Source organism: Varroa jacobsoni, unplaced genomic scaffold (assembly GCF_002532875.2).
Source record: "Varroa jacobsoni isolate VJ856 unplaced genomic scaffold, vjacob_1.0 scaffold_1107, whole genome shotgun sequence".
NCBI classification, from domain to species: Eukaryota; Metazoa; Arthropoda; class Arachnida; order Mesostigmata; family Varroidae; genus Varroa; species Varroa jacobsoni.
The window spans coordinates 397,400-415,257 of record NW_019214009.1 but is presented as its reverse complement, the minus strand read 5'-3'; the positions used below and the strand labels follow the sequence as shown (position 1 = coordinate 415,257).

Genomic DNA, 17,858 nt, shown 5'->3' with positions numbered 1-17,858 from the left:
TATGTATAGGGGATTTAGAAAGACATCCTCTGACGTTAAATATCTACTCATAATAAACCTTCTGTCCGGTGCTGATCTCCTCTAAAATCTTAGCGTAAGCAAGCAAACTTGAAAATCCCCATTGCGAATCAATGAACCCTCATCGATATAGCAGTATGAAAGAAGCTAATATACTTCTGATTACACGATATCCGAAAATTCAATAGTACTGCTGGTAGCAGTAGCAAAACTGCTGTGTTCATCAAAAATTGAGCAAGATAAAACCTACTTGGACCCTGTATGTACACTATGTACAACGTAGACAAAGCAACTCCATCAATTATCTCAATCGCCCTCACCCCCCCTCCCCGGGGCGCTCACACGTGCACCAGTGCCGTTTCTGCTGGCGAAAACAACAAACAACGCATGCGGGTTTAGCGGGCTCAATATTTTAGTCAATAGTTCACAAATTTACTATCAGCATTTACTTCTCACGCTACCTTGACACACAAACTGGCCACTACTGGAATGCGTGTTCTTGCCTTGTCGTACCGAGAACAGTTTTGCTGAACAAGAAAGGCGGCTCGAGCTGTGCCTCATGTATACACTGTGTCAGATTTGTGTCACATATGACAATGTTGAACGCAAAGTGAAATGCCGATGCTGGCATAGTTAGTGCGGAGACGCGTTCCTGTCGATTGTTCCGAGAACCTTACGAGTAGCCGAATTGCGCGCTCACATTAACAACACAAACATCCACCTCGGTGTGCGATGTAACTACGTCGAAACGAAGGTGGCCTGCGCGGGCCCAGCCTATAGTTGCGGGCAGGCACGCACGCACGCACGCACGCACGCGCGCACGCACGCAAAGTCGCTGGACGAATCGGATCATGCTATGCATCGATTCACGCGTTCATCTTTTCACATCTAAGAATTTTCGGGCGTTTATCATAGGACTGACGATACAGATCGTCTATGTGATATGCTTATAGCATTATATGGAGCTCCAACATGCTAGATTAATTTAGACAATACTGCGCGATATAACGACAAGCGTAATAAACTAGCGATGGTTATATAGAAGCTATGTGCATTTTACGCATAGGCACTTCCCAAAGCTATTTTATAATAAAATCTGTAATAAAAAACCTTAACGCAACGCACTTCGCACGTTTTCTGTATGATATATTAATAAAGAAAAAACAGTAGCAAAATATTGCAGCTTACCGAAGTTATACCAAGTCAATTTCCGACGTGTTATAATGCAAGTATCTAGCAACGCAGTGTTTGAAATTAGGACGCATATTTGCTCAACGAGAATACCATTAATATTACGCACCACGTTAGGTCTAGTGAATCCCAAGGATTACTCAAGGAAACGTTTTACGTCGTGACGACAAAATTCGTCATACTCAAACTCCACATAGAAATCACTTTCTTTTCATCGTTCGCCAACGGAAAAGTAGCACTGAATATAAGCTAGAATTTAAACGGTATTCCTAATCATTTCAGCCTGATACAACCTTCCATTTATTACGTCCTCTACAACTCGCTCAGAGCCAGTCTTAATTTGTTCTCTATTCTACACGTACATCCTTGGATTTCCAGCTTTTGACGTTTGTACAAGTTTCTCTATTCTGTATGACGTAGAAGGCACTTCATTGCTGCAGTACAAAATTTGCCGGCAGGGAGATGATAACTCGCATCTGAAAAGCTGAATGTATGGTAGATTCATTGGACTAGCTACTCTAATCATTATAAGCAGTGGCCACTGCTCACCGTAAGCCATTCATAGTTTTATACCTTTGTATAAAATGGGCACTTTTTAAATGCGGGAATCGTCTAGCGACAAAGAGTACACTTAGTAATTAGCAATAACGGAACCAGCTAAGGGATTCGCATAGCTAGATAAATAGCTTACTTAGAATATGAACCCCTTATTTACACGTCCACTGTAAAATAGTAACACTGGGAGTGCGCTGACACATACGCGAGCCTGGCGATCTATATGGCAGTGGTACATCCGAAAGCGAGTTCGATAAACAGAATGCGTGCCGTTAATGTTCAGGATAGTAGGACGCTGTTCCAGCTTAAACCACTACACACGATGCTTTTACACAGTAAAATTCATACGGCAGCGAACAGGCCGAATGTCAACGACAACCCAAAGCGGGTTTAAATCCTGCAGACCTATGGCAATTAGAGCTCACAGATTCCTAGGCCCCTTGTACACGCTTCACAATCTGTATAAAATAAGGAATAGAGTAACGTATGCATCCAACAACCCAACGTCTAACGAAGCCCAAAACTAACATTCAAACATTGCACAGGAAACACACTACACTTCAACAAACGGCCTTGCAGGAACGATCGCGAAATTCATATTGGTTGAAAGAAAATACGCTGATAGTTGTGCTGGTTAATATATGTCACGCAAGTATGATCCTGATGAATAGTTAATTTCGGATCTACACATTTGCGATTATATGTGCAGGGTCGTTCAAAAACAATCATACAGGCATGATAATTTGACTGTTTATGTAGGAGTTATTCCTAAGCATAAAATTTCTGGAAATGTAGCATTGTAATATAGAAATCCTCAAGTATATATATACCAACCATATCGGACTACTTGAGGCAAGGCGTAATGTATTAAGCACGTGTGACTGACTCGATATATCAAAACACCTAGGTCTGCGACGTCATGGGTCAATGAAAACCTTGCCAATATAGCTTGCTGCGACGCAGAAGATCAGTTCGAGCTAAATCATGCTGGCGTCGTCCAATTTCATTATTATATTACACCCCATCTTTGCTCACTGCCTTAAAATTATTATTATTAAAATAAATATTTTCCGCAGGTTAACGGCATTTTTTAGAATGTCACCTACATCCTATGTGGCATCACCCTTAGGCATTCCGTCAGACAGCTAGCTCCCAGCACGAAACCAAGTGTTTCTATGCCCGGATTCGAACAATAAGCTATTCCAGGAACGTCTGCTATTGTCTAGTAACTTCGAACTGTATTTCTAACTTCGTGCAAGTGACCAAACAAGCGGTTTGTCCGCTAAATCTAAATAGGCCCATATCGACATTTGATTACTTCTGTGGTTTCTCCTGGCTACTTCATGAGTCCCAAACTCTACACGTTCATATGGTCGCTACCAGTTGATACCATTATCACCGTCTGTAGGTATATATATGTAATAGCTTCGTCCATATTATATTGTAAAAACCGTGGTTTAACTTTCTAGGAAATCTGAAAGAGAAGCAAGAGCTTCACTGCACTGTTGGTCAGCATCGAATGAGCATCGCCACCGCTGTGGGTCCAGCCTCTGGCATTCCAGACGTGTTTTTCATCGTTGTATATTTATGATCTACGATCGTACGGGCAGCACGACCGCAGTGTAGCTGCTTCGAACACCGCAGCATTGACCAAATCGATGATGGAAACAAGAATTGGTCCTGCAGGGAGTAAAAATAGAAAAATAAAATCATTGAGAGTTGATTTTTATTGGGGTAAAAGTTGACAACAGAACTGGAAGTGTAATATGAGGACGAAGAACGACCTGAATAAGAAGGCCGGCCCTAAGGTAAACGCAGAGAAACATGAGTACCAGCTATTATGACTGCGCCACGCGGTAACCCGGACAGCGGTTGTGCTAACAACGAATAGCGTCACCACAAAAGCGCCTAGTTCAAATGATGCCACTTGAACAGAACTAAACTTATTTGAAAGATATCAGAATTGCCACTGCGAAATCCGCAACAGTATCCGCTACAGAAAACTTGACCCTCACGAATTCAAAGGATATTACAGTTAGCACGTACGGCGCTGCTTTTCGGAAAATAAATGACGCACCGAATATGCTAAAACTATGCATTCACCAGGTTAAAAAGAGCGGATCAATTTTAACGATTTCTGCTAACCATGGCCTTCAATAATCGTTAGCGCGCACTGTTGAAAAGCAAAGTGCTGCTGCTCGCCTGGGATCGATCAGGCTCAGCAGACTCACCCGGCTTGCCAAAAGTTCGTCATCGAATTTGCTTGAATTTTATGTACAGGTCAAAACTAAGAAAGGAGTGCATAAACTGGCTTACCTCGACTTGACCGTGTTGAAGGCCGGTGTCCCACCAACGGGCTAAATTCAGTCTATGCCCAAATTTCCCACATCATTCAATTCGGTGGAGACCGCGAAGTCGTCGGATACGAACGCGAAAAGTAGGACGAAAAGATCGCTAAAGCCAGCGAAAACAGCAAACACTGTGAAAACAACGAAAGAGCAAAATTCATATCCAAAAGCTCCGAAGGCTAGAGCACTAGAGATCCTTAGGATGAGCGACCTTTTACCGAAGGATGCTGTAAAACGCGAACAGTTGGATGAAGACCCTACCAATGTTAAGGTTCAAGACGCATATCATGATTCAGAGACTGGCGATCTAATGTCGAAAGACAGAAAATCCGAACCGACATCGCCAGATCATGCCAATGATTCGGAGACATCTCAAGGGATGACAATGGACAGCTTATTTTCTCAGATGTCTCAGACCAATGCCACACTAATAGAAAGAGCTCAGTTAGGCGATCTAGTAGAGGATGAAACGAATTCCATTCTTACAGCATCTAGACCGCCGAAACTCGCCGGTGTTCCAGAATCTTCGAGTCATTTAAATTTCGTAGGACCAGCATTGCTTGGACCAAAGGGCAGTGCACATCCAAAGGACGGTAGGTCATCGACCAGCAACGCACCGCTGAAAAGCCCGAAGGAGCCCAAGGCCAATATCAAGACATTAACAGTTAGCTCACAAGCATTAAAGTCGACCACGAGGTCAGTACCACCATCAAAGTCGAATTACAGGATGGCACAATATAAAAGCAAGAAACTGCAAATCTTAACGTCTCAAACGCCATTAACCCCAAAACTCCTCACGGCTAATACGAGCGACAAGGAATCATCCGTAATGAAACCGGCGAAAATAACGGAGCCGCTTCCTTCAGATGAACCGAAATCGGAAGTTTCAATGTTGGAGGAGGACAAAACTTGCGCGGCAAAATCCAACACATTTCCCGCCCTTGAGGGCAAAAGAAAGCCACCGACGAAGATGCGTGACGAAAGATCTGCGTTGCCGATGATTCGTGATCGAAGGCTTACAGCTGAGCGGGCGGAGACAAAAACACGCGAAAAACGAATCCGTAAAAAAAAGATGCGAGTAAATAGGAACGTCTAAAAGTATGGGTAAGTCGGTAAAAAAAATTAAAAACTGCAGTATGGCAAGTTTCGGCCAAAAATGGTTCTAGAAAAACGCTGAAATAAAAGGTAAAATAAAACCCATTGTAGCGGACGTACCTATCCGCACGGTGTTGCGATACAGTGCGACTGGATAATAATTCATTGGACTGCACCGTTAACAAAAACCATCAGTGAACTTGCTACCGTTTCGACGTCGTATGTGATAGGATCTTACGAAATATCAAAGTTTACGTGCGTAGGATGTGCAGTGAAGATTGAGTGCAACTTATTGGAAGATATTCTTGAATTGGCCCTAGATGCCTTCAGCGTTAAGGTATCATACTCGTATCGAAACGAAAAGTATGGTCACGACAGCAGAAGACTGCTGCCAGAAATGACGTCCATCGCTGAGGATCGCGAATATTGAATTAAGAACAATATTGACAGAACCTCTAAAGACATTGTCTTAACGAAATGTTACAGTGTGTACTTATTGTTAGCTGATTCTACTGTAAAAATTAGCACTAGAAAGTGAATCTTGATATGCTCGTAACTTAATCCTAGGTTACGAGCATATAAAGTTTGATAAATGTTATCTTTACACGTATTCAAAAGAAGTCAACAACAAACATTACTAGACAGAGCAACTATTTTAAGTAAAAAATGGTATAAGACAAACGTGAGCAGGACCATGATGATGTGAAGCAGAACTGTTTCATTTTTATGAGTTTCTCACAGTACTCCTTGCTCATATCCTCGCGCAGCTCGTGAGCCTAATTAGTCTTCGTAATTGGGTGCTACGTACGTAGCTGACATGACTGAACGTAAGAATGTGTGTTTAATCGATCTACACTAAGCACAGTGTTTTGCTTGCTTTCTAGCTGGCACGAAGCTTTATTAACTTAAATTTGTATTTGCCCAGTGACGGTAAAGTAACTTTTATAACTGTTACATAATCTTATGACAGAGGTTAAAGGGCAGTTCAAGCGTAGCCTATAGATTCGTATAGCTGCGAAACCATGAGAAGGTTCGGTTGAACAGGAAAATCAGTACACGTAAATTTGTAGTAACGGCAAAAGTGTACGTACTATCTTTCTAGCTACTAATATGATCTATGTATGTATATACTCATGCATGTACTTTTTGTTGTCAACATACACTCTAAAACGATCGAGCTGATTAATAGGCACTTCCATGTGTTGGCTGCATTTCGTTTTCTGTGACGTTCTTCAACAAAAATATTTCCGTGGAACATATGGTCGTGCAATTCCCTTGATTTAGATAACGGTCGGCTTGTACATCAATTGAAGTTCCTTTGTTGATGTCCGTTGAGGGATACCTTGCAAGCGTGTGCAATGCATAGGCAAATCAAGACGTAAGGTTATGTAGTGGAATTTAAAAATAGTCAATCGCTGTCCTTCCTGTCGAAAACCGTCCGGGTTCGAAAGCATAAAACGTAGGGTCCTTCGCTACCTTTCTGAGATACACATTGTTAGCATTAGACGGTATCGTTGCTTCGTCGTGAAGAATTGAAAAACCCCCAAAAGGAAATACCGTATGGCCAATGACTTCCTGTTTTACTTGTACTGGCCTATCTAACATCTGTATGTGACCCTGTGCAGAAGAAAATTTCATATTCTGCAAAATAAAAATGCACGACAGTCTTATCATAGAACACCATTAACTAATAGTTATAGAGAAAATAGGGAAATCGAGAGAATAGAAAAATAAGTAGAGAAAATGGATTGCAAATGTGGCATATCGTGTGTTGTTGATAGAATATAATGATTATGAAATTAAGTACGCTATCTGCGTTATAGACCAGATATAAAGTGTATAGGCATGAAAACGATGAGCATCATCAATATAATATTCGATGCTTAGTGAAACCAAACAGTGATTTGCGATTGCTCGTGCCAACTATTAGGAGATCACCTTAGAAACAGTTAGCCTACGTCGTATTGTTGGCGTACCCCCACAAATCACAAACGACGGTAAAGTAAGAAATGAATAATGCGCGGGTGCTAGGTTAGGTCATAGACAACATTTACTGTGCTGTGTTCTTCACTACTTTTAACTAAGCAACAAATTCTAATATTAATGCTGTGTAATTGCAGCGAACCTTATGGACTATCAGCTAAGGTGACTAACTAAGGAAAAGCAAACGTTAGCCTATCGTAATAGAGCGAATTATATTATCAAATATAATTCACCAATAACTGTGGAAATTCGAATTACATAGCCATCTTTTTCGAGTTCCAGGAGCCATTTAAAACATCACTTCCGATTTCTTACACAATAATAGCGTGCTGCTGACACGGGCTAGATGTCGTAATCGCCAGCCAAAAAAGACAACAGATAAATACACATCTGAAACGTTTATTCAAACAATATCAGTACCAGACAGAGTTTACAGAGGATCATTTCATGCAACTGCACTTCTTTTGTTATGTATTTAAGACATTTAAAAAGTATTCAAACGGTTGAACCTTATTGTGTCCCTTGATATATCCCAGGTCCTGTTTACAAAATAGATTTAACGCCGTCTAGAGAACGTACGCAATTACTATCTTTCTTGTTACGAATTTGCCTAGCAGTTTTTTTTGTCTAGTTTTTTGTTTACGCACGGACAGCGCACCGCTCTTTTAAGTGACAAACCATTGTACGTAGTCCTGTAGTCACCCGAGTGGCGTCTGCAAATAAATTTGGCTCGTTCTGTTTCACTTCTAACAGTCGAAAGGCTGATGACCTACTAAATTCAAACCACCGCTACCAACTGCTGGTTCACAAACATCGTACGTATACACGTAATAACAATAATTGTGTTAACCTATTCGGCTTCGCATTCCCTCTAGAGCTTGCCATCATGGCATATGTAGAGTGTGTGAAACTAACTGCAGCATGGTCAGAAATAATAAAGAAAACTAACTAATCGCGGCTGATTGCCTGACACACTGTTTTTGTGGAAGAACGGCTACATTTTGAATACATTCACAGAGACAATACCTAATTACAGGATAATAAATACGATTGCTACAAATATTTTCAAACGAAACGATGTCAACTATTGTTCTCAGTGAGATTTCGAAATTAAGTTGTCAGCACAATACCTCCTCAGCCCTGTTGTGCAGATGTAAAAGCGGACGAATATGAACACTAGTATACGAATGCTAGTGGTAAATACCCGATACAATAATATCGGATATTTATTTATCATTATGTTCTAAAATATTATTCGTATACAACTACAGTTAATGCTGATCCTTAGCAGAGATCCGCTTGCACTTGTTCGTTTTTATAGGCACCTTACATATGTCCGACTTTTTCCCTGTTAACCGACCTTCTAATTCTGTTCTACTCTATTAAATACGTTGGTTGCTCGCTTTCCGCACTCGGTGAAACCATCTGCTTCGCATGGAATAACTTTAATTTTCGTCTTGATCATCTTCACCCAGTGCCCGTTTCAATAGCTGGCCTAAGACAGCTTTATCTTGTTGAGCCTCATCTTTAGTGCCCTCGCCATCGTCGGTAGTGATTCTCTGTTCGAGGCGGAGCTTCTTTTGGGCGACAGCAAACATCGCTTCTTCGATTGTCTCTTTTGAGATCAGTCGATAAATGTGCACTTCGCGTGTTTGGCCAATTCGATGACACCGATCCTCCGCCTGTTAGGAAATCGAAAACAAAGTCACATATATGAAAAGAACTTCATGAAACCATCTCTAAGTTGACCGTGTACTAAAACCACATGTCCTGCCTCGGTCACGTGTGATATAATTCTATAAATGTGTCTATCATCTGCAATGGCTAAATGTATATTCTATGTATCAAGGTTTCTTTTAGAAAAATGAATAGATTCCAGATTATCAATAGACAGACGTCGAACACAGAGCGCTAAATACTATAAAATGCATGCCTGTTTGTCGTTGTATGGATTGTAGTCGATATCGTGAAGGACGACAACGTTGGCAGCCGTAAGGTTGATGCCAAGTCCGCAAGCTTTAGTTGATAGCAGAAATATTGGTATATTTTCGTCATTAACGAATGCGTCGATCAAGTCCTGTCTGTCACTCACTGGTGTCGAACCGTCGATTCGCAGGTAATTGTACTTCCTGTAATATAAAATGCAATCTGTAACTGAGACATACCGACATAAGAGCGACGAGCTCAAAAACTTTATTTTTGGGGTAAATGAAATATGCTATATATAAATCTATTAATCATTACGTTCCTTCATGGATATAGGTAGATAAAACGTACGAATTTTTCACTATGTATTCGTAGCTTCTCGTGTCTAATAAATCTGATCCATAACTTACTCGATATACAAGAACTTTTCAATGATGTCAAGCATCATGGTAAACTGAGAGAAGATGAGAATTCGATTGTTCTGTTTCAGCTGAGATGGGATAAACTCTTGGAGGTACTTGAATTTCCCAGAGTTAGTGATTGTTTCGTCGGGCAGTAGATACTCTTTGAGGCAGTTACCGAATTGGAGACAAAGCGAATGCAGCTGAAAATCGCTCATCACCTGCATGTCTTCGAAAACCTGTCGGATTCATATTTCAGAAAACTTTCAGAAACGGTGCTGCCTTCTTGTGTTTGCCCAACATAAGGATTCTGTATTAAACTTACATGAAAATTGAATCTATAGCCGACTCCAACTTTGTTTTTTCTCAATCTAGCTACTTATCCATTTTCAACACGGTACAGCAAAGAAACTTAAAATAACTTTACCCTACTTTTAGAAGGCAACGTCTGGTCGCCGTTATGATAAGTTATATAAGTTATATAAGCCGTTATATAAGTTTCTCATAACAATTTATGTTAACGCAGTTTCACATCTAAACAACTTTGCTAACCGAGATAATAAGACGTATTCTTACCAGCGAGACCGTAGACTCCTTGTGGCTAGGCTGTTTGCAAATGATTTTTGCCATTTGTCGCAACCTATTGTCGCTATAATGGGTACGCAATAGCAGCGGGTGGTTTGCGGCTTTGCGTAGCTGCATTAAAACGGAACCTTCGGCATTGACGTCTTCGTCCAGGCGACGTTCAGCCTTTGAACGTTTAAATGCTGTCACCTATTTTATGAATAATAACGTTTTTGAAAAATATCCATTATTTTCTGTTTTCAGGAAACATAATTAACAACTTAAAGCTTAAAAGTACAAAGGTATTCGCATCTAAAGAGCCGTGTGTCAAATCGCAATTTCAAAAGATACAAATTAAGACATTTCTAAACGATTTGTCAGGAATGTTATGATGCTACAAGTTTCTTTAGCGGTCGTTAGAAAGCTACAGGAGAATATAATAACTAAAGCCTTTTAATATAAATAGAAACAATTCACTCAGTGTCGTATATCACATCAATGATAATATAAGTGTAATTACCGTTTTCTTGTAGAGCTGCTTTTGGATCTCGACCATTTCCACCTTTTCCAGATTATCATGTTTGGTTGGCAAATTCCCAAGGACATCAGCCTTTAGTCTAAAATACGTCAGCAAACATAAGTGAAGTGTAACATTTTACTAAGGTTAGTTGCGAATCGTTATATATATAATAGACTAATTAATCGACTTTTCGCCGCCAGTAACTCGTTAGCATATTCTCCACGCTAAATAGCAATACAATATCGGCAGGATTCTCAAATGCCAAATGTCGAAACGCCCTGGAATAAATCATTTTTCATATAACTATAAATGCTGCATCTGTTCCAGAAACAAACTAGCTCACCTCCGTAACACAAACGGTTGCATGATTGCTTTGGCCTGTTTGATTCGCTCCCGTTCATAGACGTTTCTTGCCGTCTCTTCCCCACCACTGGCTATGAAATTAAAAAAAATTTAAAAAAAAAACGGATTATAGTCTGTCGAATCAATAATTGCTAGTTTTTTTTTTAAAGCCAGGGCGTGCACATCTAACCTCAATATGAAGTTGATATAGTCCATAAAGATCTATTGCTCGTTCGGATTTGTGCATGTTCATTGCTTCTGCTATTCGTCTCCTACTAGCGCTTTGCTCCAATTAGATGCCCATGTGCTTGTGCCTTTCATAAGTACTTCACATATAATAGCTAATATGGAGTTTACTTTACCGAGATAAACAGTAGGGCATGATATATACTGTAGGGGGTTTTTGCGTGACCGTATGGTTTCTGACCCGTGTTTAGCAGAAAGAATCGAACACTATCTAACGAAGGAGAGCAATTTAAACACTTACTTTTTGACCCTTTAAAAAGGGATTTCATGTGAGTCGTTTTATTGCAGAACAGATGCGGCATTGTGAACGTAAGCAAACTCATCAGTTCAATGAGGTTGTTCTGTAGAGGTGTTCCAGTCAGCATCAGCTTAAAAGATGATGCAATTTGTATAAGACTCTGGAACCTGAAAGTTAATATTGCGAATGAATAATTGTTAACGACTAATTAAAAGAATGTGTTCCTAAGATGCGCTATATTATTATATTTTAACGGGTCGGTCTCGTATCAGAATAAGCACTCAAATACCAATGACAAGATTCATACCTCTGCGAGTTCATATTCTTAAGCATGTGTGCCTCATCAAAGATAGCATAGACAAACTGTAGCTTCTTGAAGAATCCACGGTCTTCAGGTGTGGACGCTAGAGTATTGTATGTTGCTAAAATTACGTTCATCGATAAGCGACCATTGACTACGTCGAGACGAAGTGCTTTACGATCTTCCTGAGGGCCCGAGTAAATGACCACCTGTATGGAAAAACGTATAGAAATACTGCACAATATAGCACAATTTTCAGATTTTCTTACAAGCCGATCTATAGAGCCTGCTCAAAACCTTTGAAAGTGTTTCTAAATCGCTCCAAATAACCGGTCAGATATTCTCTTACTTTGAGCTGGGGACACCATGTGCTAAATTCGCGGTGCCAGTTATCCAGAGTTGAGCTGGGTACTACAACGAGATGAGGCCCCTTTTCACCACGCTCCAACAACCATGTTAGGAACGTTACAACCTATAGACAAAGACATTTGCGTTAGTACCTAATATGACTATCAGCTACAGACTAAATCAAATGAGTGACAGAAGAAAGAACCAAATGCAAGGTTTTCTAATATTTTCAACGAATGATGAGACAACTAACTAAAGGATTCTGCGAAGGGAATATCGCTATCGAAGTTAGAAGAAAGTTGACAGTGTTGCACTTGCAAGTAGTTGCGTAAATAGAAGCGGACCTGAATTGTTTTTCCGAGACCCATTTCATCGGCTAGGATCCCGTTAAGACCTTTCTCGTAGAGCAGAGCCATCCAGTTGATCCCTAAAAAGAAGTAACATAATCGCATACACCGTTACCCGTCCTGTACTGTACATAAGATATACAGTTAGATGCAGTTATTCAGCCCCTAAAAGAACCTCATTGTTCTGTTCGAAGCATACAGGTTTAGCATTTTGCCTCACCTATCAGCTGATGTGGGGCTAGCTTCAAATGATCGCTGACACTTTTTGGTTGCTGTTTGATTTTCATCTCCTTAAGCTGTTGGATGGTCTCCACCTAAACATAAGCACAGAACATAAGATTCATTAAATGATTGCATAAAGCAGATACGGGATGACGTCTATACAATCAAATATAGAATGCAGTACTATAAAATGCGTATCATTTGATTATCTATATGGACATCTATCTGTTAATAGAATTTCCAGAGTTCAAAATAGCTCACGAAACCAGATGTGTTAATATGGCTGTAAATGTTACTTTAAAAAAATCATTCGTAATTGCTACTGGAAATGGGTGATATTGATGAACAGGTCTATGTCCCACCATTAGGAAGGCAATTTCGCATAGAGAGAGAGCTTTAACAATATATTAAGATGCAAACATTTTTGAAAAAACACAAACGGAAAAACGAACTTGTACTTTCATTTCGCGTACTAGCCCCTCACAGCTGCTCATCAGCTTAGCTACTATGTTTCGCGATGCTAAAAATGACTGGACTTCATTAAGTATCTCAGGGCTTAGCCCAGGCGTTGACGTCATAGCAGATACGGCTTCCGCATACGCTGAAACAAGCCCATAATAACCACCTTTTTCAGTATGTATCTATATGCTTTGAGAGGAAAATACAAAGCAAAACTTCAAGGCAAAGTAACAGTTGTAAATAAAAGCTCGTTAAGGACTACTGTATTGCTACACTATGTTGAAGACAAAGCATTGCGTCCATGCCAATACTTCCAAAGCAAGTTTTATATACGCCTGTATAAAGATGACTGCATGCCCCCGTGCAGTTGTATTGCGGAATGGATGCGCGAAGAAAAAACCGTTGTATTTACTTGAGAACGGTCGCACTGAAAGAATCTTCTCAATACGCTTGTTTGAACACGTCGGTACAGATCCAAGTTCAAGTGGCGGCGCATCGTTTAAGAAATCAACTACCTGTTTTCTCACGTTTGCTACCTCCGTGGTTACGGCATACTTCTGCTCTGATTCCGAATCTGAATCTGTAATTTTCAGATCGAAATCAGAAGAACTTATTATTATATCAGTTCACGCTAGTATAACCTCTGAGTAAAGAGATTCCAATGTAAAAAAGTTGGTGATGACCAAAGCTTGTTAGGAGTCTTGGTGGTAATGTGGTTTCCTCTTATTCCTTTTCTGCAGTAAAATATATTGTTTTGATTGTTAGTCAAACCTCTGGCTGCGAGAAGGTAAAGACCCCTGGTCTGATCGCAATGACTCCATATGCAATGTCCGCTTGTAGTCAAACATTGTGTTGACCTAATTTGTCTTGGTTGCGTCCCTTCTGTTATTATCGCCATGCGATTTTCAGTCTTATCGGAAATGTTGACCATTTATGACCGCCCTTTGCTCAATAGACCAGACCTCTTTACAAAGATGCTGTTCACTCAAGATGAAAGGAGCAAAAAAACTTGGTCTGTTACCAACAACTCACCCGAGCTATTGTAAATTTTCTCCCGCTTCGCAGCGACTTCGTCTTTGTCGCCATCATCATCGCTGAACTCGAATCTGGCCCGCTTCCGGGTATCTTTGGTCTTTTGGTTCTTTTTCTTTTTTCTGACAATTATATCATCACCATCGTTGTCCTGATTATCTCCACTCAATGGTTGTCCATCCCTCTGAGCTGCGTTAATTGCAGCGTATTTATGCGTATTCTTTCCTTTTATGATCATACTGGCACGGCCAACCGTCTGTACCTTCTACAAACAAAAGCAATGTGGACACGACGTAATTACATAGCAGATTAGTGCAATCTGATTAGTTACTGCGGTTTTCGTACTGTTGGAACTTGCTGTTTGACATTGTCGGTCGCCTGCACTTAAACTAGCCTAGCGTGGTTGACATCCATAAGTTGCATAATTAAATGTATTACACTTGCAATTGGCAAGTTTTCAAAATAGCATTGAACAACCTAGTCGATATATACAGTGAGTTCGAGTACGACGAATACCTCGCAGTGCTCTGCCTGGAATACTGATGTTCATATATGCAGAATTTACTCACCTTCAACACGGTCGCTTCACCATCTTCGTTCTGTCGATTGCCATCTAATGGTCCATCGTGTGCGGGGCCAGCATCACCAACATATGCCAATTTCGGCAGTGGGTGATCCATGTCGAGTTGCTTTTGAGCTGCCTCCCGATTCCAGTTGTGTGAGATCAACGTATCTTGAATTACCATTTTGTCTATATTAGGATACCTGGAAACCGAACAGATTATTGGCTAAGGAAATTCGACTGCGAAAAATAAACTGTTGAAAAATATATGACTGAAATTTTACTTGTTAAACTCGTTTTAACCACAATGAAAATATTGACTTACCATTTCAAAAAACAAGTATACAATTTAGGTATCTCCTCAGTACTAAAACAACCTTTTTGTACATATTGGATAGATTTAGATATAGAGATTATCCAATAATGTTTATAATATTAACAAAAAAAATCAATCTTTATATATATTTACGTGAATTACTTTCTCATTCAGTGAACGGCACTGATTAAGTTCAATAATTGAGTCAAATCGTTATTTTATAAAAATCACCGAAGGCAGGTCTGATTAAGTTACACGATACTTGATCCGATGGGTTCCTGTTATAAAAATGTTTGATAGTGCCTTCTTCGATGAATGCGAGAGTACCCACTTGAGCTGGAACTGTTCTAGAAGACTCTCGCACTCCGCGCTGGTTGGGTAATCCTGATAACAGAACGATTCATACATTGGAAAAATTATTAGTCCAAAAATCAAAATTGACCCTTATATATTTACAAAGCAATTATATTCAAGGTTATAATATATGCATATATATATACAAAACGTCGCGAATTCCTTCAACAAAACGGCCAGGCATCAGCGTTTATTCTAAGCTTACCCTATTTCCGCTGATATCTTTCCCGTTTGAGGCATGAACATTTGTTTGTTTCTCATCTAAAATTGAATTTGTTTGTGTTAGTAAGGATCTCTAGTAGATTGTCACCAAGTAATTTCTCCATTACTGCCCACAAACGGTCTTTATGGCACATCGAATCGCTGAAGCATTTTAATGGACGAAGTATAACACGCGCTCTTTCGAAACAACCGTGAGAATCAAAAACTATAATACCTGACAGGCAGGATCTCCTTAAGAATAGTTGATTATGTTTATTGAGCGACGAATTATATGTCACTTATTCATCAAATATATTAAAAGATTAAGGGTAGATTAAAATTATTGTTTAGGAAGGAGCTCGAACTCACCACAGTTATAAGCTGAGGCTACATAACTCACCCATGGTGACAGTTAATTTAAGTTTGTTATAAAGATATTTATTGAAGAGATGCCATGCGTGAGAAAATGTTTTTGTCAACTGACACCGCTTGATAGCCTTAAGGAAAGCGATGTCACTTTTATTGTTTTTAGTGCGTTTGTACAATTCTAGAAAACGCAACTATCCCCTTGGACTGAAGGATCCACCATGTCAGGAATAGAGACCTATTACTCAAACTGCATTTTCAAATATCTTAGTACATATGTGCTTCATATGTTAGGTTGTATCAGATTATACAATAATCCACTTACGAAATCATTTACTTTTATAAGATACGTGCATGCGTTACAAAAAAAGAACGACGCTCTGGCATCTGCGCAAAATTTCAGAGGTATTGTTCAAAGAAAAATCCGGCCGGATATGAAGTTGATTCCCCCGAATAAGTCAAGTTGACACGAATCACTAACTGTTTCAGCAAGTGTTACGATATTTTTAGGCTTCAACAACTACAACAAAATCCAGTATCGTCTCTGTCCAAAAAGTAGTTTTTTTTCTAATAAAGCTTTCGCCTTCTGCACAAGTCCTATAAGTTTCAAATCTCTTCGAAAGCATTGTAACTGCACCGTACACTCTATCACAACAAAAATGAACTTTTCCTTTACTAAATAAACTTCTTCGACTTCCTTCAATGTCCTTGTTCTATTGCTTATGTTAGGCCAAATAAAATGCATTATCCATGAAGCAAAATATTCTAATCGAATTCCCTACTGGTCGAATGGCAGGCATGAAAAACCCCGAAAATAAAATGTTGTGTTCCAAGTACCTGATACATCTGATACAGGAATCTAAATAGTCATTAAAAACAGCGATCTCTGTGGCAATACAATATTTTGACAAGATTTTGGAGGTAATAAAAAACACTCATAGTAAAGACTACAAAATATGCTGGCGTGAAACAGACTCTATGTAAGTATTGTGTTACCAATCATTGCCAAACAAATCCTACCATCTGATTTTCCCGGTGAACTGCCCCGGTATTTAAATTTTTCCAGGAATGATGCAGACATTTTGACGCACGCTGTATCCCGCCTCTGTCAGTAAACACTAGAAGTAAAAACACTTTAATGATAAACACACAAAGGGTTGACGACACTCTTTAGAAAATTTTGTTATATCTGAAATCTGAAACAAAGCTAGGCGTATTGGTGCAGTCTTCAGCGGAGCGCTCTGCAGAACTACACGACCGGGCATTACTTTGGGAGAGAGTGGGGCAGTAGGTTTATTGCCGGAATCCATGTACTGACTAAATGCATTGGATGCGCCTAGAGAATGAACAAGGAATCTTGCCGTAAAGGGTATAAGAATTAACTTCAAGCTTGGAGGACTACCAATGTTTTAAGAATAATTTTTATACGGAAATACTAATAAGAGCAATGAGCAGATTTGAGGCGTCTGCTCTACAATTCATTGTTAAATGCTCAAGGTTGTTAATCAGCGGAACGACTGGGATATTTAGATAGTCAAAAAAGGGCGCCAAATTTAGTACAGCCATTGAATATAGTTTCGTTTCGCTTTTCGCCTTCAGTGGTAGAGTTCAATGATGTTTGATATTTGCCAAGCAATACGTTTCTACGAGACGATACTTTTGTGGCAGAATACCCTAGCGAGCCGCTTGTTTGATGAGACTACTAGCTGACTATTATAGGTCGCCTTGTAGACACCGAACTCTGAAAGACCCTCTATGCTGCCCAAAGAGACCTGGCACGAAAGCTCAGCCAGGCTGCTTTCAACTAAAAATTTAAGCAAATATTTCCATAGAGCAATCTGTTCAACAATTCAGTTAATAAATTTCAAGACCCTTTACAATCTTCATGCAACCACACTCACTCAGCGATATGGCGAAACATTA

General features: G+C 39.8%; 3 protein-coding genes across 8 annotated transcripts in view; 1 reads left to right on the top strand and 2 right to left on the bottom strand.

Annotated features, from left to right (window-relative positions):
• The window catches only part of LOC111266670 (uncharacterized), a 7,045-nt gene extending 6,322 nt beyond the window's left edge, over positions 1 to 723 (bottom strand). For 2 of the 4 annotated variants that reach the window (XM_022844348.2, XM_022844351.2), the window contains exon 1: positions 532 to 723. In XM_022844348.2, coding sequence (XP_022700083.1) covers positions 532 to 649 — 118 coding nt within the window. In that variant the 5' untranslated portion in view covers positions 650 to 723. Of the gene's footprint in view, positions 1 to 268; positions 362 to 479 lie in introns of those variants that run through there. The other 2 variants (XM_022844350.2, XM_022844352.2) reach the window with 2 other exon arrangements.
• A 3,200-nt stretch (positions 724 to 3,923) lies between these two features.
• LOC111266676 (uncharacterized) lies at positions 3,924 to 9,285 on the top strand. The gene is made up of 2 exons (XM_022844363.2): positions 3,924 to 5,216; positions 9,149 to 9,285. The coding sequence occupies exon 1, from the start codon at positions 4,135 to 4,137 to the stop codon at positions 5,206 to 5,208; it is 1,074 nt and encodes a 357-aa protein (XP_022700098.1). The 5' UTR covers positions 3,924 to 4,134; the 3' UTR covers positions 5,209 to 5,216; positions 9,149 to 9,285.
• LOC111266671 (SWI/SNF-related matrix-associated actin-dependent regulator of chromatin subfamily A containing DEAD/H box 1) lies at positions 7,574 to 17,816 on the bottom strand. 3 transcript variants are annotated; one of them, XM_022844354.2, is made up of 18 exons: positions 16,956 to 17,816; positions 15,574 to 15,629; positions 15,346 to 15,398; positions 14,706 to 14,901; positions 14,137 to 14,401; positions 13,517 to 13,684; positions 13,098 to 13,246; positions 12,644 to 12,737; positions 12,421 to 12,503; positions 12,078 to 12,200; positions 11,735 to 11,937; positions 11,431 to 11,594; positions 10,945 to 11,035; positions 10,602 to 10,698; positions 10,094 to 10,291; positions 9,527 to 9,756; positions 9,124 to 9,319; positions 7,574 to 8,872 (listed from the first exon to the last, which is right to left on the bottom strand). In XM_022844354.2, the coding sequence occupies exons 1-18, from the start codon at positions 17,014 to 17,016 to the stop codon at positions 8,636 to 8,638; spliced, it is 2,664 nt and encodes an 887-aa protein (XP_022700089.1). In that variant the 5' UTR covers positions 17,017 to 17,816; the 3' UTR covers positions 7,574 to 8,635. The 3 variants fall into 3 exon arrangements, with proteins under 3 accessions (XP_022700089.1, XP_022700090.1, XP_086827130.1); XM_022844355.2 differs by lacking the exons at positions 15,574 to 15,629; positions 16,956 to 17,816 and having other exon boundaries at positions 15,270 to 15,398; XM_086971004.1 differs by lacking the exons at positions 15,574 to 15,629; positions 16,956 to 17,816 and having other exon boundaries at positions 15,246 to 15,370.
• Between the last annotated feature and the right edge of the window lie 42 nt (positions 17,817 to 17,858).